General features: G+C 40.0%; 1 protein-coding gene and 2 long non-coding RNA genes across 3 annotated transcripts; 1 reads left to right on the plus strand and 2 right to left on the minus strand.

Annotated features, from left to right (window-relative positions):
• The first annotated feature begins 7,543 nt into the window (after window positions 1-7,543).
• On the plus strand, window positions 7,544-9,289 carry LOC134207481 (jerky protein homolog-like). The gene is made up of 4 exons (XM_062683195.1): window positions 7,544-7,584; window positions 7,641-7,731; window positions 7,791-8,265; window positions 8,469-9,289. Exons 1-4 carry the CDS (start codon window positions 7,544-7,546, stop codon window positions 9,287-9,289), a joined length of 1,428 nt encoding a protein of 475 aa, XP_062539179.1.
• A 5,620-nt stretch (window positions 9,290-14,909) lies between these two features.
• On the minus strand, window positions 14,910-15,324 carry LOC134216086 (uncharacterized). The gene is made up of 3 exons (XR_009980479.1): window positions 15,260-15,324; window positions 15,087-15,196; window positions 14,910-14,994 (listed from the first exon to the last, which is right to left on the minus strand). It is a non-coding gene; the product is annotated as an uncharacterized LOC134216086 (long non-coding RNA).
• Window positions 15,325-21,992: 6,668 nt separating this feature from the next.
• On the minus strand, window positions 21,993-22,711 carry LOC134216095 (uncharacterized). Its single transcript, XR_009980482.1, has 3 exons — window positions 22,598-22,711; window positions 22,426-22,534; window positions 21,993-22,333 (listed from the first exon to the last, which is right to left on the minus strand). It is a non-coding gene; the product is annotated as an uncharacterized LOC134216095 (long non-coding RNA).
• Window positions 22,712-25,756: the final 3,045 nt, after the last annotated feature.

Consider the following 25,756-nt stretch of genomic DNA (forward strand, 5'->3'; position numbering starts at 1 on the left):
TGAAGGAGGATGGTGGGTAATTAAAATTGTACAATCAAATTCCATCGCGTCGGGATAGTCGGCTCTTCCGGGTCCGGAGCAGACGGCATCTTCCGGGGTTGGGAAATTTTATTTCTACGGATCCCAGAATTAACAATGATGACAAAATTCCGGAATATTTGCGGGTGGTCGGCGAATTATGGTCTGCAATTTGGTTGGTCTTGCTTTCATTAGGGCCAGCAGACACTCATTCTTTCTGGTTATTCAACGCAAAAAAAGTATTGACACATCTAGTACAAAGTTTTTATGGCCCCTTTCGGGCGGGGAACAAAGCAAAACGTGACACGAATGATCACGTAATTTAATTTCCGACCAACCGTAATAAAATTTAAAAATAAGATGCACAGTGGTGAGTGGCAGGAGCAGTTATCGGGTGTTATGCAAAATTTATCGACGATTGCTTTCCCCTAGATATTAAATTGATTTAAAACCGTGACATCGCCGTGGTAAATAATCAAAAACTTTTTTCAACTTGCCCCAATGTTCCTTAACCAAAGTTATTCAATAGAAAGTCCACAGCAAGGATTAGTTTCCGCATGGCGATCAAACAGAAGGAAAAGGGTTGGTAGTGAAATGAGTGACAATTAATATTTATAAGCTTCTTTCGATAATTTGGCGGTCGGTGGTGGAAAATAATTAGTGATGTCTATTTTATGAGCAAAGTCGCAAACAGCAAAAATTCGGCTCATATCGCGTGGGCGGTAGCTGATTGCTGATTCGTTGAAGTTGTATACAGCAGACTCATTACCTGAGCAAATTTTCTGGGTTTTTCGACACGAGCAGCGCATGTCAGACAAAAATGGTTTCAGCAACAGTTCAGTTATCAGCTGTTAGCAAGGATCCAAGGTAGACGAATTTCTCGACCACCTCGAAGGTATCCCCGTCTATCGTAACACTGCTTCCCAGGCGGGCCCTGTCGCGCTCGGTTTCGCCCAAAAGCATGTACTTTGCCTTCGATGCATTCACCACCAGTCCAACTTTTGTTGCTTCACGTTTCAGGTGGGTGTACAGTTCTGCCACCTTTGCAAATGTTCGGCCGACAATGTCCATGTCATCCGCGAAGCAAATAAATTGACTGGATCTGTTGAAAATCGTACCCCGGCTGTTACACCCGGCTCTCCGCATGACACCTTCTAGCGCAATGTTGAACAACAGGCACGAAAGTCCATCACCTTGTCTTAGTCCCCGGCGCGATTCGAACGAACTGGAGTGTTCGCCCGAAATCTTCACACAGTTTTGCACACCATCCACCGTTGCTTTGATCAGACTGGTAAGCTTCCCAGCTGTTCTCGACCATAATTTTCCATAGCTCTACGTGGTATATACTGTCGTATGCCGCCTCGAAATCAATGAACAGATGGTGCTTTGGGACCTGGTATTCACGGAATTCTTGAAGGATTTGCCGTACAGTAAAGATCTGGTCCGTTGTCGAGCGGCCGTCAACGAAGCCGGCTTGATAACTTCCCACGAACTCGTTCACTAATGGTGACAGACGACAGAAGATGATCTGGGATATCACTTTGTACGCCGCATTAAGGATGGTGATCGCTCGAAAGTTCTTACACTCCAGCTTGTCGCCTTTCTTGTTGATGGGGCATATAACCCCTTTCTTTCATTCGTCCGGTAGCTATTCAGTTTCCCAGATTCCGACTATCAGTTTGTGCAGGCAAGTGGCTAGCTTTACCGATACCATCCTTACCAGCTGCTTTATTGGTCTTTAGCTGTTGAATGGCATCCTTAACTTCCCTCAAGGTGGGGGCTGGTTGGCTTCCATCGTCCGCTGAACTGACGTAGTCATCTCCTCCGCTGCCTTGACTTTCACTGCCTGTACTCTCAGCGCCATTCAGATGTTCCTCGTAGTGCTGCTTCCACCTTTCGATCACCACACGTTCGTCCGTCAAGATGATCCCATCCTTATCCCGGCACATTTCGGCTCGCGGCACGAAGCCTTTGCGGATGCGTTGAGCTTCTGATAGAACTTGCGTGTATCTTGAGAACGGCACAGCTGTTCCATCTCCTCGCACTCCGCTTCTTCCAGGCGGCGTTTCTTCTCCTGAAAAAGGCGGGTCTGCTGTCTCCGCTTCCGTCTATAACGTTCCACGTTCTGCCGGGTACCTTGCTGCAGCACGACCGCCCGCGTTGCGTCCTTCTCCTCCAGAATCTGTCTGCACTCTTCGTCGAACCAACCGTTCCGTAGATTTTGCCCCACATATCCGACGTTATTCTCCGCTGCGTCGTTAATGGCTGCTTTGACTGTATTCCAGCAGTCCTCAAGAGGGGCCCCATCGAGCTCACTCTTTTCCGCCAACGCTGCCTAGAGATGCTGCGCGTATGCAGTGGCGACATCAGGTTGCTTCAGTCGCTCTAGGTCGTACCGCGGCGGTCGTCGGTACCGAACACTGTTGACGACGGATAATTTTGGTTGTAGTTGAATCATCACCAGATAGTGGTCAGAGTCGATGTTAGCGCCACGATATGTCCTGACGTCGATAATGTCGGAGAAGTGCCGTCCATCAATCAGAACGTGGTCGATTTGTGATTCTGTCTGCTGTGGTGATCTCCAGGTGTACCGATACGGGAGGCTGTGTTGGAAGTAGGTGCTGCGAATGGCCATATTCTTGGAGGCGGCGAAATCAATTAGTCGTAGGCCGTTTTCGTTCGTCAGCCGGTGAGCGATGAACTTTCCAATAGTCGGTCTAAACTCCTCCTCTTGGCCAACCTGAGCGTTCAAATCGTACTCACGTTCCAGCTGCGCGTAGAATGCGTCCTTATCATCATCAGTGCTTCCGGAGTGTGGGCTATGGACATTGATTATGCTGAAGTTGAAGAACCGGCCTTTGATCCTCAACCTGCACATTCTTTCATTGATCGGTCACCACCCGATCACGCGCCTTTGCATATCGCCCATCACTATGAAAGCTGTTCCCAGCTCGTGTGTGTTGCCGCAGCTCTGGTAGATGGTATGATTACCTCTAAACGTTCGCACCATTGATCCCTTCCAACAAACCTCCTGCAGCGCTACGATGCCGAATCCACGGTCCTTGAGCACATCGGCGAGTATGCGTGTGCTCCCGATGAAGCTGAGAGATTTGCAGTTCCACGAACCGAGTTTCCAATCGCTAGTCCCTTTTCGTCGCAGTGGTCTTCGCCGATGGTTCCGGTCCGTACTCTCTTGTTGATTGTTCGTTGCTTATGTTTTTTCAAAGGCTGGCTTGCAGGGCCTGACACCAAACCCCCTAAATTTCCGGAGGACCATTTCTCCTTATTTCCGGTGGACCATGGTGCACAGTTTCACTTAGAGTCCCTCGCTGGCACTCGGACGATGATCAGCCGCCCCTAACATGGAGAACAGACGCTGTTGTGAGCCGATCCTGACATGGAGAGAAGACGCTCAATAAAATTTGCACCTCCGGAGAGGAGCAAACCCCCCCTTCCCTGTCAGCATACGACCATAGTTCCCACCGGGGTTGGTTACCCGATCTTCCCTAAGGTTGCTCGAATCCCGGCCAGCACCACGGGTAGGTAGGGATAGGAGTTGCTGGGTAAGAGGCTAAGGACCACGAGATGGGGTCTATTTTATTCATTCAGGTACGCGAAGTACCAATGGTGCGCTTTACCCAGCATTTGCCGTGCCACGTATCGATATTGTAGCGATCAAATAATCCTAGTAAACGCGTAATAAATTAAATTCGCTGAAATTTGGAATTGTTGATACGTCAACTATGAAATCATGCTTCGTAGCCGTGCATCTTACCGCACGGCTAAGGAGGGCCCCTATCGGGACCAGCTATGGCAGCTAATGCACGAACACGGATTTCCGGATAAACTGACTCGGTTGATTATAGCGACGATAGGTCAGGTGACGTGCGTAATTCGAGCTTCAGGGGCATTCTCGAGTCCCTTTGAAACGCACAGAGGGTTACGGCAAGGTGATGGTCTCTCGTTTCGTCTGAGTCTGCTATTCACCATCGCTTTGGAAGAGGTAATACGAAGAGCAGGGACACGAGTGGTACAATAAGTCCGTCCAGCTGTTTGGCTTCACCGACGACATAGATATTATAACTAACTAATATTATAACGTAACTTTGAGAGGATGGAGGAAGCCTACATCAGACTGAAAAGCGAAGCTCAACGGATTGGACTAGTCATCAACACATCGAAGACAAAGTACATAATAGGAAGGGGTTCAAGAGAAGACAATGTGAGCCACCCACCGCAAGTTTGCATCGGTGGTGACGAAATCGAGGTGGTAGAAGAATTTGTGTACTTGGGCTCACTGGTGACTGCCGAAAATGATACCAGCAGAGAAACTCGGAGACGCATAGTGGCTGGAAATCGTTCGTACATTGGACTCCGCAAGACGCTACGATCGAATAGAGTTCGCCGCCGTACCAAACTGACAATCTACAAAACGCTCATTAGACCGGTAGTCCTCTACGGACACGAGACCTGGACGATGCTCGTGGAGGACCAACGCGCACTTGGAGTTTTCGAAAGGAAAGTGCTGCGTACCATCTATTGTGGGGTGCAGATGGCGGACGGTACGTGGAGGAGGCGAATGAAAATCGGACGACTGCGATGGGCCGGGCACGTAGCCAGAATGTCGGACAGTAACCCGGTGAAAATGGTTCTCGACAACGATCCGACGGGCACAAGAAGGCGAGGTGCGCAGCGGGCAAGGTGGATCGATCAGGTGGAAGATGACTTGCGGACCCTCCGTAGACTGCGTGGTTGGCGACGTGTAGCCATGGACCGAGCCGAATGGAGGAGACTCTTATGTCGAATTCGTTTTTAAACCTGGGTCAGTGCCAACCCGAACCCTGAATAAAAAAACATTTTCAGTTCCATCTGTCATTTGATATGTTGGTGTGCGTAGCATCGTGTTTGTTTTGATTCGAAACATATGATCCAGGACATCCAGTGCATTGGCAGTGCGTTGGCGTTGACTAATCAGATCATGATAAATAAATATGTTTAAGTGCGTGAACTGATTTTTGCGGATAGTGGAATTTACTTTTGGGTGGATATGAACAGGAAACTGCTCCTGGGATTCATCTCATGGCTCCGATATTCATCCCATCAAAAACAAAGCAATGGAAAAGAGTTTGGATTCTTTATTATTTTTGGGATTTTTCTCAGCAGTTAGCACAAATGTTGACAAAAAGAGGCGACGAAATTGTTGCTGCATTTCTTTGTTTCCCGTTGAGATGAATATATGTTCAGTGAGATGGAGACCGAAACAGTTCCCCTATTTAATTATATTCAATAATCCCGTGCACATTTTTATATCAAGAATTCCGTATTTTCCGTATTTCCGTAAATTCATCTATTTCTGCAAAAGTTTTTTTTTCGGAGAACACTCAGAAGCATGTAATAAAAATTCTCCAGGATTCGCTAATTTTTTTCCTTGCTACCTCTCCTGATAAAAGTAGCCTCACACCTCGGGAAAATTTTCCGCCGTATTTTGGGCCCCGTGCATTTTCAATTTTCAAGAATCTCCCGGAGGAATGGCTCAAGGTACTCCCGGGCAGTGATGGGAAATGTCAAAAAAATGTCATGGGGTTGCTATTACTAATTTGCTAATAACTTTTTTCAAAAGTCTTTTACAACTCGGATTTTTTTATTAACATGTAATGCTTAAAGGATCCTACAACTTTGCCAAACAGGTCATTGTTCTAAATATACAGTGTGTGCAGTGTTGTGCTTAATCATTATCAGACGATCATGATTGCAATTTTCATGTGAAAACTTTTCACGTGAAAACAGTAGGCGAGTTGTCGCCGGCGACAACTTCTCAAATTTTGTACTCAAACGATAATAAACACAGAATTTTCAATCAATCATTAATCTTCACTAATAATAGCTAATTGTCAACAGTACCGTTATATCTTCTATTTGGCGTTATAGTTTCATGCTAGTAAGGAAAAATAGTTTAAAAGGTAACGGTAAATGCTTCAAATCAAGATACGATTTTCAAACGATTTTTAATCGCTGGCGAGTTTTAATCACTTGATAATTTAAAAGTAAAATCGCGAGTGAGTTTGATCATTCTCGATTTTTCGAAAATTTGATTTTTCCCAACCCTGAGTGTGTGGCATGATAACGAATTTAAAAAAATGTCACGGAATGTCATGACATTAATGTCATTTGACACTAATTCGGCTCTCACGCCGCCAATTTCAGTTTTAGAGCAATGACCTATTAGAAAAAGTTTTAGTATCCTTTGAGTGCTTTATGTTTATATAAAACATACGATTGTAAATTACTTGTGAAAAAAGTTATTAACAAATTAGTCCCATGACATCGATATGACATTTCCCGTCACTGCTCCCGGGGGAATTTATGTACGAAACTTGCGGAGCAATTCCTGAAGGATACTTCGAGTAAGTTCCTGTATTCTAGAAGGATTTCCTGAAGGAATTATATTGTAGGAATTTACAAATTAGTTCCTGGAGCAACTTTCAGAGAAAATGCTGGATCAGTATTCAAAGATATTCCTAGAGGAATTTTCAAAGGAATTCATCTCGAAAGGATCCCTTGGAAAAAATATGGAGGAATTCCTGGAAGATATCGCCAAAAATTCAAGAAAGAATTATTGAAAGAATTTCTGGCAGAATTCCCGAAGAAAATTCTGAAACGCACGAAAGAGAAATTCTGCATAAGAAATAATTCTATTTGGTATTCCTCAAATATATTTATCTGACAATTCTTAGCGGATTTACCGGATTAATTTCATGTTAAACTACAATAACAAATATCACAAAATTCGTCGAAAAAAGATTTTCAACGCGCATTCTATTTCAATAAACAGATAGTTTCGTTTCTCCCTTCTGCTTGTTTATTCCTCCCAGTCCCACCCACCCACGTGGTTTTGACAGTTGTAGTACAGTTGTATTGGTGAACCCGGTGCGAAACCGTGAAACAACACAGTGCGAACCCGACAGCTTTGGGGTTGGAACTAGTGCGAACCTAGTTCCAACCTGAGCGAATAAAAAAACACTTTGACAGCACTTAGGTTGGAACTGGTTCCAACCTAGGTTGGAACTTTTTAAAAACGAATTCGACATTATATACCGCACAGGCCACTTCGGCCTTAGTCTGAATAAATAAATAATAATATTCATCGTCTTGGGGAAACATGAATTTTGACACCCATATACCGTAGAACCCCGCTCATTCGACAATGATTCCTGTCGAGTTAACGGGGTAACGTTTTAATCCGACAAACTGGTAACCCTATTATTATTTTTTCGAACAAATATGGCAACCCTAAGTTTGTTTTTGTTTTGCATCGCAAGTTATGAAAAATATTTGAAGTGAATATCGCAATCGTACGAATTACTATTTAAAATCATCTTGGTTCCTCAACTCTTCAATATTCATTATCGCGGAAAGTGCCAGATGGTCCCCGTTACCGTTGCTGCAGCTTCTGCCGATCAATAAAGTTTTTTTATTGCGTGGAATCCGGTATCCAAACCCAGCAGAGTGCTGTGTAGGTAGTTCCATGGACGGAAAAAGGAAACCCCTAGCAACTCTAAACAGCAGGTAAATATTGAATATATTTTTAAACTGGATTTGTATAATAAATTATCAAATTTTAGTAATGTATCGGAGCCACCAAAGAAAAAGCACGTAGTGCTAACGCTTCAACAGAAGCTGCAAGCGATTCGGAGCGTTGAGAACGGATCAACAGTAACGAAAGTTTCTCGGAGTATAACATCGGAAGAACTACGCTTCTGGGTTTCATCAAGAACCGGGAGACCATTGAGAACACCGCCTATAAATACCAGGAGACCGGCGTGACGGAACGGCGCACGATGAAAACAGCAAAGCTGGTTGCACTAGAGGAAGCTCTGTATCTTTGGATCTTACAGGAGCGTAGGAAGAAGCATATATTAATCCCGGAGATAGTGCGAGCAAAAGCGGAACAATTGTTTTCGATGTTGCAGACTCGGAATGTTTATGATTTGGATGTTCAATTTTCGTCGAGCAACGGATGGTACGACAGATTTAGGAAGCGGTACGGATTGAAGATGATTGGTGTTGAAGGCGAACGTGCTTCTGCGAACGTTGATGCTTTCGAACAGTTTAAAGTTAATTTCATTCAACAAATTCAGGAGAATCGTTACGAGAAATGGGAAATTTATAATGCTGATGAATCGGCATTGTTCGTCAAGCTACTTCCTTCTCGCACATTGGTCTTGAACGACGAAGACATTGCCGAAGGTAGGAAGGTGATTAAATCAAGAATTACATTTATGCCTTGCTGCAACATTGACGGCTCGAATAAACTACCTCTGATGTTCCTGGGTACGTCTCAGAATCCACGTGACCTGCCCAAGGACAAGTCTGACCTTCCAGTATATTACAAAAGCTCGAAGAAGGCTTGGATGAACCGAGATTTGTTTAAACAGTGGTTCTTCGAACAGTTCATTCCTCGGTACAGAATTTTGCACAGCAGAACGGACGAGAACCTAGAGCGTTGTTACTCCTAGATAATTGTTCGGCGCACCACGATGGTGGCAACATTCTCGAAAGCAATGACGGGAAAATAAAAGTGATTTTCCTTCCACCAAATGTCACCTCACTCGGTCAGCCAATGGATCAAGGAGTACTCCATGCGGTGAAGAAACGGTACAAGAAAAAACTCATGCTTCATTTGCTTCTTGATGACACCGACTGCAGTATCTTTGAAGAAAGGCTTAAGAAAATCAGTCTGCGCCAAGTTATTGACTGGTTACATCAATCATGGGATGAAATCTCGCATAAGACAATTGAGGGTTCATGGAAGAACCTTCTAGATGAATATCCGCTCTTCGATCTAGAAGAAGCTGAAAGTGGGTCGTTAGATAATGACGTATTGTCTCTTGTGAAAGCTACAGCACATTTCTACCAGGAGAATCCTAGTAATGATGACATAAAAGACTGGTTGAATGACTCAGTATGTGACAGCAAAGGGAACAAAATCATCGGTGATTGTGATGTGTACACTGACAACGAAATTTTGGACAGCGTTCTACATGAGAACAAAGCGGAACCCGATGAGGAGTGGTTAGAAAATTCGTCTAGTGAGCCGTTGCTTGTTATTGAACCATACGAAGAGGCATATGAGAACCACCAAAAATCAATAGATTGCGTTGATTTCCTGATCGATTTAATGGATCACAGACGAGATGCAGCGGAATCTATTCAACTGCGGAAATTGCGGAGCAAGCTAATTGAATCGGAGTGGCAACGTCGTCAACGTTAAGGTTGGATTGATTCATACTTTTCAATGTAATAATTAGTACAACAAAAGTTTCAATACAATTACCTTCATTGTTTCTAATCTGTATTTTGATTAAGCACAAATCTAGTCGTTTTTTTATCCAACAAAAGGTATCTATAATATTGGGACCGAGGGTGTGACTATCTGGGGCCCTCCTTAGCCGTGCGGTAAGATGCTCGGCTACAAAGCAAGACCATGCTGAGGGTGGCTGGGTTCGATTCCCGGTGCCGGTCTAGACAATTTTCGGATTGGAAATTGTCTCGACTTCCCTGGGCATAAAAGTATCATCGTGTTAGCCTCATGATATACGAATGCAGAAATGGTAACTTGGCTTAGAAACCTCGCAGTTAATAACTGTGGAAGTGCTTAATGAACACTAAGCTGCGAGGCGGCTCTGTCCCAGTGTGGGGATGTAATGCCAACAAAGAAGAAGAAGAAGTGTGACTATCACGCTACCCGTTCTATTTAATATGTTAAACCTGTGTCGGGGATGTGACTTCTGCAGAAAATACCAGTCGTTGTCCCATCTAGAGCATTGCTTATTCCTCTCGACGAAATCATCAAGAGGATAAGAGCTGAGCAAGCCTTCCATACACTTATGCTTTTCTCTACATTCCTTCAATGTCGATGGATGTTAGTAGTAAGTTAACTATAACACTAAGCTGTAATACAGAATATTTCACTCTTATTTCGTGATTCGAGTGAATATAAACAGCTATTCATTATCTACTTCGAAAAGTTAGAAGGTATCTACAACTGTTCACAGAATTTGGCGTTAATAATGTTTTGGGATGATTGTGATGACATTCTTAATGTCAAATCAAAGTGACTTTTAAACCATTTTTAATTCGACAATTGTCGAACGAGCGGGGTACGGATTAAAAAGTGTCGTATTAAATGGTGTCGAATGAGCGGGGTTCTACGGTATGCATGGTTCCAGATCGTACCAAAACCGGCTCCTCCAGGAAGGCCTTTGGAGCCTGCTATAAGGTTAGCAGTGGACACTATCATTTTGGAAATGTTTATACTCACCGTTTTCACGGAAATGGCCATATCTCTGCGTAGCTTCGATGGATTCTCGATCTACAGCCACCATTGGTCGGCATATTAGTTCTCGTTTTAGGACAAAGCTCTCGGAAATCCCGGGACATCTCCAGTGGCCAAAGACCAGTCTCAGATTTTGCATGTGGATAGTATACTAGAAGAGTTTCTGCGTCCAATGGCCTCAATTTTATCAAAATCGTATCATTCTACGCAAAATTATGCTGACTTGAACTTCGACAAAATTTGCCTATCTCAACCTTTTTGTCTAACCCCTGTATATTGCCAGGGTTTATTTTATTCCTTTCTTTATTTGATAGGCACTCTGTGTCACTTTAACCGCTACTGTGCCGAGTTCTACTGTGGTATTCTGTTGTACAGAATCCACACAGAATTTCCATTACTCATTTATTGTTGTCGTTGCCAGTCCATCTCATCGTGAGTCCATTGTGTCCGTTTGTCCATGCCGTGCATCCAATGATCGTTGCATTGTTCGGTTGCCATTTATCCGGGTAACGTTGGAGGAATGCTTCCGAGAAGAACAAGTTGTCAGTCGTCATCAGGCAGCCGTAGGGCGCGTACCCCAAACGCCACCGTATGGGCTGCGGATCCGGCGACTGACGAGGGTTTGGTGGAGGGGCTGGGAATCGAACCCATGACCATCCGCTTGTAAGGCGAACGTGTAGCCAACTACGCTACGGGACCCCCCTATTGCCAGGATTTCTTAAAAATTAATTTGTGGCCACTATAGGGCCTACAGGAACCTATACCGGGATGTCCGTTTCGAGACCAGATTATCAGGTAGTCCTATACGTTGTGAAGTCATAATCCTCGAATTTTCTACGAAACTGGTAACTCAGGATACAAGAAATCATCATTTGGTTTCTTTCCAGCTTTCCACTTTCACCATAATGGCGGCTGCTATAATTTTTTTGACAAGTACTGCTTCCAGGCACTGAACTGGAATACCGTGGGGCATCGTAATCCGTACATTTAAGCACCTTAGTATATGAAAAAGTCATTAGAAAATAGGAATCCAATGCAAATAAAACGGTTGTCATTGACAAAGGAGCATGAAGGCTTCTACTTTTGAAGTGTTTCGCATTTACTCATTAAAAACTACGAAAAACATGACAAAATAATGATTAAAATCAACTACTCCTGACTCGAAATCCGTCCACCGTGGACGGATTTCGAATCAAAGCATCAAAATCCGTACAGCTATTTTGACGTAGGACTTACGTCTCTCTTTACTATACCGGGTGTCATTCCAAAATATTCAAATCGACTGCGTTACGCTGTGTTGAAAGATTTTAAACATTAATAGCGTTCGTCTCAATGGACGAATTTCTGCGGTAAGCCCCTCAATCGACAGATTTCAAGTATGCCTTCCATGTCCATGCTTGATAAGACCCGAAAAACTTGTTTCAATAGGCATGAAACTGTTTTCAATGAAAAACATTGAGATCAAGGGAACCTATAAATATGTGTACCGCATAATTCTTGCATCATTCCATTACCACGTTCTGATTGGTGCAGACACCAGCGAATGAGCAGCCGCTGGTTCTGCCGAGAAGCCATAAAATAGCGCAACGCGATTTTTTCCTTTCATTCTGACCGGGACAAGCGAAGCAACCGCATCATCGATTGAACAGCACTTTTCAAAGGTGTGACTTTTAGCAGGGAATGAGGTCTGCACCGACCGCTTTTTCGGCTCGACACCATCGAAGCGACCATCATCAGCCGAAACCTAGCCAGTACAGCAGAGGCATTCCACGGAGGCATGCCAGTCGATCCTGAGCGACCATTTCGAAAATATCTGAAACTTTGCACAGTTTTTCAATTTCATCTAAATCGTCATTTTTCGATATCAAATCTTCATATTGAGTCACGGCTAACTTTTCAAAAGGGTGTATGTGAAAATGGTTCAAAAATATTCAAAAAGCTGCACAGCAAAAACGGAATGTTCGATTGTTACGATTTTTTCAGCAAAGTTAGACAGCTAAATGAGAGTTCTTAGGAAAATGTGCAGAGTAAATAAAAATTTTTTTACCTTTAAAAATATAATTTTTGTCACAAAAACTCAAATATCTCAAAACCCTATCTTTTCACGAACGTAATTTTTTTAGGGAAAACGGTCCATTATATTAGCTATCTACCATAAAAAAAACTGGTGATGGTAAACTAATAAACAAAAAAGTTATGACATTTCAAACATTTCACAATTTTAACATTTAGTAAAAAAAAACATTTTTTTTCCGTGTAAGTTATTTCGAGAATTGCAGTTTGATGCAGATTTTATTGTTAAGTACTTTGCGTGATTTAAATAAGTTGTTTTCATGATATTTTGATTTAATTATGCATAGCATCTACATATAAGAAACTTAGACACGATCCAGTGTTGTGATCGTACGTGGCTGGCGAAAAATTCTTTTAATAGTTTTGAAACCTGTTGATAATAAGAAACATATCAGAAATGTTATTTTTAAGACAAAAGCTGCAAAATCAAAGATTTATATACATGTAGGGTAACGGTACCAATAGTGGAGGTATTAGTAGATCCACAAAAGGAAATATTTTTTAAAAATTGATAATTATGGGAAATTAACAGCTTTAATATCTTAGCTAATAGATAAACTAATAAATTTGCTAACAAAAATGAGATAGATGTCATTTAACATCAACAATTACCAAATATTGCTTGCACCACTATGGGTACACTGTTCCTTTAGTGGCGGTAAAAATTAATTTTGGTTCCCATAGTGGTGCTATCCATTGGTTTCTTATGAGACTCGCCACTATTGGTACAGTTGCACCACTATAGGTGCAAGGGAGTCTATTTTGTTAAGGAAAATCATTGTTTTCAATGGTTTTTCAAGCGAAATCCTAAGATAAGTTGCATTTAACAGGATATTTAAAACACGACACATCAACTGAAACCATCGTAAAGTGTATAAACATGATAAATCTCATTAAAACCCCACTACCTCCACTATTGGTGCTACCTCCACTAAAGGGTACGGTTACCCTATACGTCTATAGTTTACCTGCAAAAAATATACCTCTTAGAGAATAGACTTTATGATCGGGAGGAAACGGGTATCTTCAACAACAACAAATGCATGATAGGTACATACCATGACAATGCTCACGAAAAAGCAAAAAAATTACTACCACTAAGGTTGTTGAAGATCTTATGGTAATTTTTTTGTTCAGTCAAGCAAATGACACCAAACTAGTCAGTAAAAACTTAAAAGTGATTTTGTTTATTAGAATACAACGAACAATGAGTAGCCGCTTTCTCAACTGTTGTAGGCCGTTTGATGGAAAAAAGTGTTCAATAGAGTTACGAAATCTCACCGAAAGCACCATAGATAAACTGAAAGCGACTGGTTATGCTCCAATGTCCACATTGAATACAAATTTACGCATTTGCACGTCCTGTCGTCTAAACGTTGACAAAAGAGCAATTTGTATATCATCGGTTGAGCAGAGCGCAGGAAGTTCGAAAACGACAACAACTGAGGAATTCCAGAAGTATCAAGTGTAGAGAGAGAGCCTTGCCACCGTACCATCAGCGAAATCTGTTTCAAAAAATCAATCGGAAGATGAGTGTATCCAAAAGATCAACATCGAACGCTTTAACGAGGGCATAGCTGGGATAAAAGTGACTCCGATTAAATGGAGTAAGATGGACTATGTTTATTACCCGGAGAAAAAATACCGAGAAATAAATGAAGCTGTACGAAGAAACCTCTTTAAGTTAGGACCTGATGATGTGGAAAATACAGACTACGATGAGGTAATTATAAATATGAAGGAAAGGTTCTCGAATGCAGACACGACAAGGAAAGAAAAAATATTGATTTTGTCGATGCTGCCAAGTTCGTGGTCTATTTAGGATGCCATTGATGAGTTCAAAATCAATAGAAATACAGTAAAAGAGGCAAAACAATTTAAGAATAACTGTCTTTCAACCAAAAATACTAGGTCTAGTACTGCCCCGCATAATTGTGGACCATAATCGGAATATCTCTCATATCATTCATGCCGATATATAACAGTATACCTACTATACTGATTGCTGTTCATACAAATTGTAAACTAGCCTCAACATGAATGGTTCTAACAGCATGGTATATTTTATTTGGCCAATCAACTATATGGGTAATAGGCGGTTAAGTATAATTAACATACAAAAATGGGCATTTTTCAGTACATTTTATCGATTCACAACATGTGATACGGTTCAGTTATAATCCATGTTTTAGGTGAAACAATAAGGAATGTAATATGTAAACAGTAGAATGATATGAGAAAAAAATTTACACACCGTATCTCTTATCTTTCATTTGTAGGAAAAATGTTATTTTTTCTTTAATTTAATATAATTCAACAAACACATTACATTTTAAATATGGTTTATTGATAAAAGTAACTTAGTCATATTGTATACACTATTAGGTACTTGATTATAAAGTAGCTCCATGCGTCAGGAAAGAATTTCCGCCGGATATTGGACCCCCTGTATTTTATATGGAGCCCCGTGTATTTTATACATGGGAAAAATCCGCGGACCCAATCCCCGCGGGGGCATGAGGCCACCTTGAATGGGAGTGAGTGGAGAATCATAATCAACCGAATCCCTGAAAAGAACACAAAAAATTTAAATTAATTGGCTGCGAAAAATATACAAGGGAAATAATAAAACTGTAAACGCAAATGCACGTATACTCACCGATGAACAGTAATGTAAAAAAAATTGAAACATTTTCTGAAATCTATCTCCATGGTGCCTTTGATTCATCTTCCTTCAGACCGTCGGAAATATGGTAATAACATCAGATCCTGCATTAGATTCATTGTAAATAAAATTCAGTAGAATGCAGGCAATTTTTATTAAATACTTACCTTTTCAGTGAAACAAAAATGTAGAAAAACAAAACAATATACTGCTGTCTGGATACAGCGAACTAGTCTTCATCTCACGAAAATGAAACATGGACGCCGTGCAAAAAAATAATTCAGCCGTCAGTCGAACGACACGCACACTTACTGCAGTCGTAAAACGTTTATCATTGGTGTATCATCGAACTATATGATCTTTAAAGTCTGTGTGGAATCACCACTAACGTTAGATGATACATGATCATATCATTGCTATATTCCGTATTGTTACTATGTATGTAGATAGCCAACTACGGTTTGTTATAATTTTTTTTTCAAAATAAAAACAAACATGGAATATAAGATATTGTTAAAAAACAATGTGGTGTAAAATTATTGCATATAGTGTCGTAGATTTAATTTTTTGTATAGTATTGGTTCTGAATAAATATATAGTCATATGTTTAATTGACTTTTTCGTAAATTGTAACAATATTGCTTTATTCGAATGAATAGTAATAACAGTAATGCAGAACGTTTTCAACTATGCGGGGCATTAACAGATGATACAAAAGAAATAGTAGTTCAATATTTTGAAGATGATGAAGTAAGTCGAGCTATGCCTGGTCAAAAACGATTAATGATGACGTCTTTGAAAGAAGCGTACACACGTTTCAAGGAAATTCACGATAATATTAAAGTAGGTTTTTCCTCATTTGCAAGCCTTCGGCCAAGGCAATGCAAGCTTCTTTCCAATTCAGGAACACATAATGTGTGTGTGTGCACAACCCATGAGAATATTAATCTTATTTTACATAGTTTGAAAAGAATCAATTTAACAAAGGATATTAAAATGTTAACTGGTAGTCTTTTGTGTGAAAATACAACATCAAATTGCTATCTACGATCTTGTTCGGATTGTCCAGATTCTTCATCATTGGAAAATACTTTATTCGCTGAGTTTGAAGACAAATATATTGATCAGTTATCATTTGAGCAATGGGTGACCACGGATAGGTGTGACATAGAAACTATTGTAAAACCTGTAGATGAGTTTGTGTCATATTTTTGCTTGAAATTAGAAAGTTTAATCCCTCACGATTTCATTAAAACAGAACAACCCAGCTTTTTAAAAAATACGAAAAATACATTACAAAATGGTAAATTTTTAGTCATTTGTGATTTTTCTGAAAATTACAGCTTTGTATTGCAAGATGAAGTGCAGTCCCATCACTGGAACGTACAACAAGCTACAATTCATCCATTCGTTATTTATTTTATTGGAAGTACGCAAATTGAACACTTAAGTTTTATTATAATTTCCGAAGATTTAAGACAAAATTCAGTATCCGTGGGTGTCGAGAGAGTTTCCAATCCGAAAACATTCTAGACCGGACCGAGAATCGAACTCGCCATCTCCGGATCGGCAATCCTACGCCTTTGCTTGCAAGGCTACTGGAGACCCCAAGGAATGGTATGCAACGCCGATTATTTATCCAAAATAGTTGATGTGAGAAATTTGGACATATTATGTATCTTAAAGGCATGGTCAAGTCAAGTCCTACGTCCACTTAGCGGTTATGTCACAGACATTACCCACTGTTCGTTTTTAACTAAATATTTGAATTGAAGGAGTCTGATTGACTTAACTACCACTGTAAATAGTTCAATACGCACCTTGAGAAGCGATCCCTTCGACTTACATTCCGCTTATCTTATGTGATGATTCGCAATTAGCAATTAAAACACAGTTACTTTTGGTGCAATTATGCTCTACCCGAAAACAAAATGGCGGCAAAAACTCTGTGTTTGGTGGGTGGCGATTTGCATTTGATTTTTGTTATTTTAATTTCAAAGCCTTCTTTCCATTTCTATGTCCTAAAAGCTTACTGCCAAGTATCTGAACAGGATAGGATAAATTATTTCTACGTTAATTACCTTCAACCCCCTTTAATTTATTGATATCTCATGACGTGGACGGATTTCGGTGCTGGACGGATTTCGGTCCCGCACGGTATTCGTCAAAGCAAACCAGCGAACGTTAATTGGTTACCGAATATCCACTAGGTTGTTTGTTTTCCCAACAATAAGGATAATTGCGCAAGATATTTTACCTTCAATTTCATTTGGTAATTCAAAACTATTCTGATTATTCTTATATTACAGACATTTATTGTATATTGAAATTTTGAAATATGGCGAAAGCCAAAGGATTTCGCATAGAAAGTTCAAAACGGTTTTAATTTTCGACGTGAGTCGAGATGCACCACGAGACCTTGTCTTCCATCGCAAGCGTCCTAAACGGAAACATGCCGTACTTCCAAAAACGATGCTTTAGTAATAGTAGAATAAAAAAATTGAGACTGGAATTTATATGCTGTTATATATTTGTCAACAGCTCCATAGTTAGAACCAATAAAAGTCACATAGTTATACCTTCGTTAGGGTGTGATCCCTTCTAAGCATCAAAGTCTTCTATTGGACTTAGCAGGAGAGGAAAAATAGCATAAGTCTTGGAATCAACATAAACCAGAATGTTTAACAATTAGTGTTATGGTCTACGCATGTAAATAGTATGGGGTTTTCTTGTAATCTTTTCACATTGATCTTATACTACGAGCAAACGTGAGAATTGTCTGTTGAAAACAATCGTGTAAGGTTTTTTGTGAAATTTATCTGTGGTCTAAGTTTGGAAGATGATATTAGCATTTCCATGTAAATCGTTTAACTTCACGTAGAAGTAATACACTCAAATCATGAATTAGTTGTATCAAGGTTTTATAGCGTACTTCAGGACCTAATCTCAAAACATCCCATGCAGTCCGCCCAGTTCTCACATTCTCTTATAGACCGCTATACAACCGTGTCACAACCAGTTGGCCCAGTTTTATTCTTCTTATTATTGGCATTACACTGGGACCACTGGGACATTGCTACCTCGATGCTTAGTGTTCAGTTCATTCAGCACTTTCACAGTTATTAACCGGGACGTTTTTAGGCCAAGTTACCATTTTTGAATTCGTATATCATGAGGTAAACAGGATGATACTTTTATGCCCAGGGAAGTAGAGACAATTCCTAAACCGAAAATTGCCTAGACCAGCACCGGGAATCGAGCCCAGCCACCCTCAGCATGGTCTTGCTTTATCCAACTTTTTACGCGACCGTGTCATAATGCTTTGAATAAGCCCCTTTGACACATGCTGTGTCCACTATAATTTGTTTATGGATCAATCTTAGCAACCTGTGATTCGTCAGAGTTTTCAATAAAAATTTAAAACATAAATCTGTCATAATTTTGCTAGCGGTTCGAAAATGCTAATGAGTGATTTAATATTTGTACCAATTAATAGACGAACCGGCTCGATCTGGCACGCGATTTTTTTTATCTAACTGTCAATCGTTTGTTTGATTGCAGCGTGGCACTCTAGATCGATTTTATTTGGAGCTGATGGCTTTCTTTAGAGCTCATACAAACGTTATATATTAACAAATTTCTAACTTTCCTGGTCAAATGCATTATTTTTTTGTATATATAAACACAGTCGAGCCCAAGACGAATCAATTAGTGGGGAAATCTTGCAAATTGGTCCATCCGTTCGTGAGTTATATTGCCTCAAAAGAAATATAAACACCTTTTTATATAAGGTACACTGGGGGAAGTAAAAAAGAAAATATCGATGTTATTTTGACGTAGGACTTACGTCTCTCTTTACTATACCGGGTGTCATTCCAAAATATTCAAATCGACTGCGTTACGCTGTGTTGAAAGATTTTAAACATTAATAGCGTTCGTCTCAATGGACGAATTTCTGCGGTAAGCCCCTCAATCGACAGATTTCAAGTATGCCTTCCATGTCCATGCTTGATAAGACCCGAAAAACTTGTTTCAATAGGCATGAAACTGTTTTCAATGAAAAACATTGAGATCAAGGGAACCTATAAATATGTGTACCGCATAATTCTTACATCATTCCATTACCACGTTCTGATTGGTGCAGACACCAGCGAATGAGCAGCCGCTGGTTCTGCCGAGAAGCCATAAAATAGCGCAACGCGATTTTTTCCTTTCATTCTGACCGGGACAAGCGAAGCAACCGCATCATCGATTGAACAGCACTTTTCAAAGGTGTGACTTTTAGCAGGGAATGAGGTCTGCACCGACCGCTTTTTCGGCTCGACACCATCGAAGCGACCATCATCAGCCGAAACCTAGCCAGTACAGCAGAGGCATTCCACGGAGGCATGCCAGTCGATCCTGAGCGACCATTTCGAAAATATCTGAAACTTTGCACAGTTTTTCAATTTCATCTAAATCGTCATTTTTCGATATCAAATCTTCATATTGAGTCACGGCTAACTTTTCAAAAGGGTGTATGTGAAAATGGTTCAAAATATTCAAGAAGCTGCACAGCAAAAACGGAATGTTCGATTGTTACGATTTTTTCAGCAAAGTTAGACAACTAAATGAGAGTTCTTAGGAAAATGTGCAGAGTAAATAAAAATTTTTTACCTTTAAAAATATAATTTTGTCACAAAAACTCAAATATCTCAAAACCCTATCTTTTCACGAACGTAACTTTTTTTTAGGGAAAACGGTCCATTATCTTAGCTATCTACCATAAAAATTTGGTGATGGTAAACTAATAAACAAAAAAGGACATTTTAAACATTTCACAATTTTAACATTTAGCAAAAAAAAAAATTTTTTTTCCGTGTAAGTTATTTCGAGAATTGCAGTTTGATGCAGATTTTATTGTTAAGGGCTTTGCGTGATTTAAATAAGTTGTTTTCATGATATTTTGATTTAATTATGCATAGCATCTACATATAAGAAACTTAGACACGATCCAGTGTTGTGATCGTACGTGGCTGGCGAAAAATTCTTTTAATAGTTTTGAAACCTGTTGATAATAAGAAACATATCAGAAATGTTATTTTTAAGACAAAAGCTGCAAAATCAAAGATTTATATACACGCAGGGTAACGGTACCAATAGTGGAGGTATTAGTAGATCCACAAAAGAAAATACTTTTCAAAAAATGACAATTTTTGAAATTATTCAGCTTCAACAGCTTAGCCAATAGATAAACTAGTAAATTTGCTAACAAAAATGAAATTGATGTCAACTAACAACACCAATCACCAAATATTCCTTGCACCACTATGGGTACACTGTTCCTTTAGTGGCGGTAAAATTAATTTTGGTTCCCATAGTGGTGCTATCCATTGGTTTCTTATGAGACTCGCCACTATTGGTACAGTTGCACCACTATAGGTGCAAGGGAGTCTATTTTGTTAAGGAAAATCATTGTTTTCAATGGTTTTTCAAGCGAAATCCTAAGATAAGTTGCATTTAACAGGATATTTAAAACACGACACATCAACTGAAACCATCGTAAAGTGTATAAACATGATAAATCTCATTAAAACCCCACTACCTCCACTATTGGTGCTACCTCCACTAAGGGTACGGTTACCCTATACGTCTATAGTTTACCTGCAAAAAATATACCTCTTAGAGAATAGACTTTATGATCGGGAGGAAACGGGTATCTTCAACAACAACAAATGCATGATAGGTACATACCATGACAATGCTCACGAAAAAGCAAAAAAATTACTACCACTAAGGTTGTTGAAGATCTTATGGTAATTTTTTTGTTCAGTCAAGCAAATGACACCAAACTAGTCAGTAAAAACTTAAAAGTGATTTTGTTTATTAGAATACAACGAACAATGAGTAGCCGCTTTCTCAACTGTTGTAGGCCGTTTGATGGAAAAAAGTGTTCAATAGAGTTACGAAATCTCACCGAAAGCACCATAGATAAACTGAAAGCGACTGGTTATGCTCCAATGTCCACATTGAATACAAATTTACGCATTTGCACGTCCTGTCGTCTAAACGTTGACAAAAGAGCAATTTGTATATCATCGGTTGAGCAGAGCGCAGGAAGTTCGAAAACGACAACAACTGAGGAATTGCCAGAAGTATCAAGTGCTGAGAGCCTTGCCAACGTACCATCAGCGAAATCTGTTTCAAAAAATCAATCGGAAGATGAGTGTATCCAAAAGGTCAACATCGAACGCTTTAACGAGGGCATAGCTGGGATAAAAGTGACTCCGATTAAATGGAGTAAGATGGACTATGTTTATTACCCGGAGAAAAAATACCGTGAAATAAACGAAGCTGTACGAAGAAACCTCTTTAAATTAGGACCTGATGATGTGGAAAATACAGACTACGATGAGGTAATTATAAATATGAAGGAAAGGTTCTCGAATGCAGACACGACAAGGAAAGAAAAATTATTGATTTTGTCGATGCTGCCAAGTTCGTGGTCTATTTAGGATGCCATTGATGAGTTCAAAATCAATAGAAATACAGTAAAAGAGGCAAAACAATTGAAGAATAACTGTCTTTCTACCAAAAATACTAGGTCTAGTACTGCCCCGCATAATTGTGGACCATAATTGGAATATCTCTCATATCATTCATGCCGATATATAACAGTATACCTACTATACTGATTGCTGTTCATACAAATTGTAAACTAGCCTCAACATGAATGGTTCTAACAGCATGGTATATTTTATTTGGCCAATCAACTATATGGGTAATAGGCGGTTAAGTATAATTAACATACAAAAATGGGCATTTTTCAGTACATTTTTATCGATTCACAACATGTGATACGGTTCAGTTATAATCCATGTTTTTAGGTGAAACAATAAGGAATGTAATATGTAAACAGTAGAATGATATGAGAAAAAAATTTACACACCGTATCTCTTATCTTTCATTTGTAGGAAAAATGTTATTTTTTCTTTAATTTAATATAATACAACAAACACATTACATTTTAAATATGATTTATTGATAAAAGTAACTTAGTCATATTGTATACACTATTAGGTACTTGATTATAAAGTAGCTCCATGCGTCAGGAAAGAATTTCCGCCGGATTTTGGTCCCCGTGTATTTTATATGGAGCCCCGTGTATTTTATACATGGGAAAAATCCGCGGACCCAATCCCCGCGGGGGCATGAGGCCACCTTGAATGGGAGTGAGTGGAGAATCATAATCAACCGAATCCCTGAAAAGAACACAAAAAATTTAAATTAATTGGCTGCGAAAAACATACAAGGGAAATAATAAAACTGTAAACGCAAATGCACGTATACTCACCGATGAACAGTAATGTAAAAAAATTGAAACATTTTCTGAAATCTATCTCCATGGTGCCTTTGATTCATCTTCCTTCAGACCGTCGGAAATATGGTAATAACATCAGATCCTGCATTAGATTCATTGTAAATAAAATTCAGTAGAATGCAGGCAATTTTTATTAAATACTTACCTTTTCAGTGAAACAAAAATGTAGAAAAACAAAACAATATACTGCTGTCTGGATACAGCGAACTAGTCTTCATCTCGCGAAAATGAAACATGGACGCCGTGCAAAAAAATAATTTAGCCGTCAGTCGAACGACACGCACACTTACTGCAGTAGTAAAACGTTTATCATTGGTGTATCATCGAACTATATGATCTTTAAAGTCTGTGTGGAATCACCACTAACGTTAGATGATACATGATCATATCATTGCTATATTCCGTATTGTTACTATGTATGTAGATAGCCAACTACGGTTTGTTATAATTTTTTTTTCAAAATAAAAACAAACATGGAATATAAGATATTGTTAAAAAACAATGTGGTGTAAAATTATTGCATATAGTGTCGTAGATTTAATTTTTTGTATAGTATTGGTTCTGAATAAATATATAGTCATATGTTTAATTGACTTTTTCGTAAATTGTAACAATATTGCTTTATTCGAATGAATAGTAATAACAGTAATGCAGAACGTTTTCAACTATGCGGGCATTAACAGATGAGACAAAAGAAATAGTAGTTTAATATTTTGAAGATGATGAAGTAAGTCGAGCTATGCCTGGTCAAAAACGATTAATGATGACGACTTTGAAAGAAGCGTACACACGTTTCAAGGAAATTCACGATAATATTAAAGTAGGTTTTTCCTCATTTGCAAGCCTTCGGCCAAGGCAATGCAAGCTTCTTTCCAATTCAGGAACACATAATGTGTGTGTGCACAACCCATGAGAATATTAATCTTATTTTACATAGTTTGAAAAGAATCAATTTAACAAAGGATATTAAAATGTTAACTGGTAGTCTTTTGTGTGAAAATACAACATCAAATTGCTATCTACGATCTTGTTCGGATTGTCCAGATTCTTCATCATTGGAAAATACTTTATTCGCTGAGTTTGAAGACAAATATATTGATCAGTTATCATTTGAGCAATGGGTGACCACGGATAGGTGTGACATAGAAACTATTGTAAAACCTGTAGATGAGTTTGTGTCATATTTTTGCTTGAAATTAGAAAGTTTAATCCCTCACGATTTCATTAAAACAGAACAACCCAGCTTTTTAAAAAATACGAAAAATACATTACAAAATGGTAAATTTTTAGTCATTTGTGATTTTTCTGAAAATTACAGCTTTGTATTGCAAGATGAAGTGCAGTCCCATCACTGGAACGTACAACAAGCTACAATTCATCCATTCGTTATTTATTTTATTGGAAGTACGCAAATTGAACACTTAAGTTTTATTATAATTTCCGAAGATTTAAGACAAAATTCAGTATCCGTGGGTGTCGAGAGAGTTTCCAATCAGAAAACATTCTAGACCGGACCGAGAATCGAACTCGCCATCTCCGGATCGGCAATCCTACGCCTTTGCTTGCAAGGCTACTGGAGACCCCAAGGAATGGTATGCAACGCCGATTATTTATCCAAAATAGTTGATGTGAGAAATTTGGACATATTATGTATCTTAAAGGCATGGTCAAGTCAAGTCCTACGTCCACTTAGCGGTTATGTCACAGACATTACCCACTGTTCGTTTTTTATCTATCTTAAACGTCGGTGTTGATGCCTACACGTAGTGTTACGTACCAGGGGTAAGTGTAAAATCTTTGAATTATTCGCCTTTATGGTACAAAACTACAAATTGAATGTGATTTGTTCAATTGTATTATAATGGTCATCTGTAAATCAAATTCACCGGAAAAAGCGGTAATCTGAGCGAATAAAAATTGATTTCATAAATGCAAAAGTTAACTTCTCGCGAAACTCCAAAATGTGTTACTTTTTAGTTATTATTAATACATTTAAATTGCCTCTGGCAGTTGGGATTTTTCCTCTGGTTGAAATGAACCATGTAGGAATTACAATGTATTCAACTTAAACTAAACTTAACACGCAACAAACAATCAACAAGAGAGTACCGACCGTAACAATCGGCGAAGACCACTGTGACAAAAAGGTACTAGCGATTGGAAACTCGGTTCGTGGAACTGCAAATCTCTACGCATACTCGCTGATGTGCTCAAGGACCGTAGATTTGGCATCGTAGCGCTGCAGGAGGTTTGTTGGAAGGGATCAATGGTGCGAACGTTTAGAGGTAATCATAAAATCTGCTAGAGCTGCGGCAACACAAACGAGCTGGGAACAGCTTTCATAGTGATGGGCGATATGCAAAGGCGCGTGACCTGGCCATGAGAACTGCTGGAATACAGTCAAAGTAGCCATTAACGACACAGCGGAGTACAACGTCGGGTATATGGGACGAAGTCGACGGAATGATTGGTTCGACGAAGAGTGCAGACAGACTCTGAAGGAGAAGGACGCAGCTCGGGCGGACGGAAGCGGAGACAGCAGACCCGCCTTTTTCAGAAGAAGAAACGTCGCCCGGAAGAAGCGGAGTGCGAGGAAATGGAACCGCTGTGCCGTTTTCAAGAAACACGCAAGTTCTATCAGAAGCTCAACGCATCCCGCAAAGGCTTCGTGAAGCCTCGTGAAGCGAGCCGAAATGTGCAGGGATAAGGATTGTTACCGAATGAGGTAACAATATGGTCAACGATACTGATTCCATCCAAACAAAAAATCCATCCCATCCAAAAAAATCAACTAACACACCCCTGGACATTTTCCACAACCGGCGAAATAAAATCGGGCAACCGACATATTTGGAGCGAAAAAGCGACAACCCGAGAACTGAACGAAAGGGGCAGCGAAGAAAGACGGAAAAAAGGTTTAATCGAGGAGTCAGTGGCAGAGAGTTGACGCGAGCGGTTGTAAACGAGGAGTCTCGATATCCAACCTCCGCTCCGTGGTGAAACGTGCTTGCAAACCCGTCGGATCACAACCAAGCCAATACCAAGTCTGCGAGTCCAACATCCGTTCCGGGAAACGGGCCAGTGAACCCGTCAGATGCCAAGCAACCCACCAAAAGTTCTGCGTGTCCAACCTCCCCTTCGAGAAAGGGGCCTACGAACCCGTCGGACGCCTACAAGCAACGTGTAAATCGACACGACCAACCTCTGCTCCGGGAAACGGGCCAGCGAACCCGTCGGACGCCAACCAAGCCAACGAACCCGTCGAAAGAACCCAGCCACGTAACGAGTCTACGAACCCATTGAA

This window comes from Armigeres subalbatus, chromosome 1, assembly GCF_024139115.2.
Source record: "Armigeres subalbatus isolate Guangzhou_Male chromosome 1, GZ_Asu_2, whole genome shotgun sequence".
Taxonomy (NCBI): domain Eukaryota; kingdom Metazoa; phylum Arthropoda; class Insecta; order Diptera; family Culicidae; genus Armigeres; species Armigeres subalbatus.

Excerpts from the sequence above, each read along its gene's own strand:
- LOC134207481 (XM_062683195.1), top strand. The coding sequence starts at position 7,544 with ATGGACGGAAAAAGGAAACCCCTAGCAACTCTAAACAGCAG. Across the intron at positions 7,585-7,640 it reads CTAGCAACTCTAAACAGCAG|TAATGTATCGGAGCCACCAA; the intron begins GTAAATATTGAA and ends ATCAAATTTTAG. Across the intron at positions 8,266-8,468 it reads CGACGAAGACATTGCCGAAG|TTCATTCCTCGGTACAGAAT; the intron begins GTAGGAAGGTGA and ends TTCTTCGAACAG.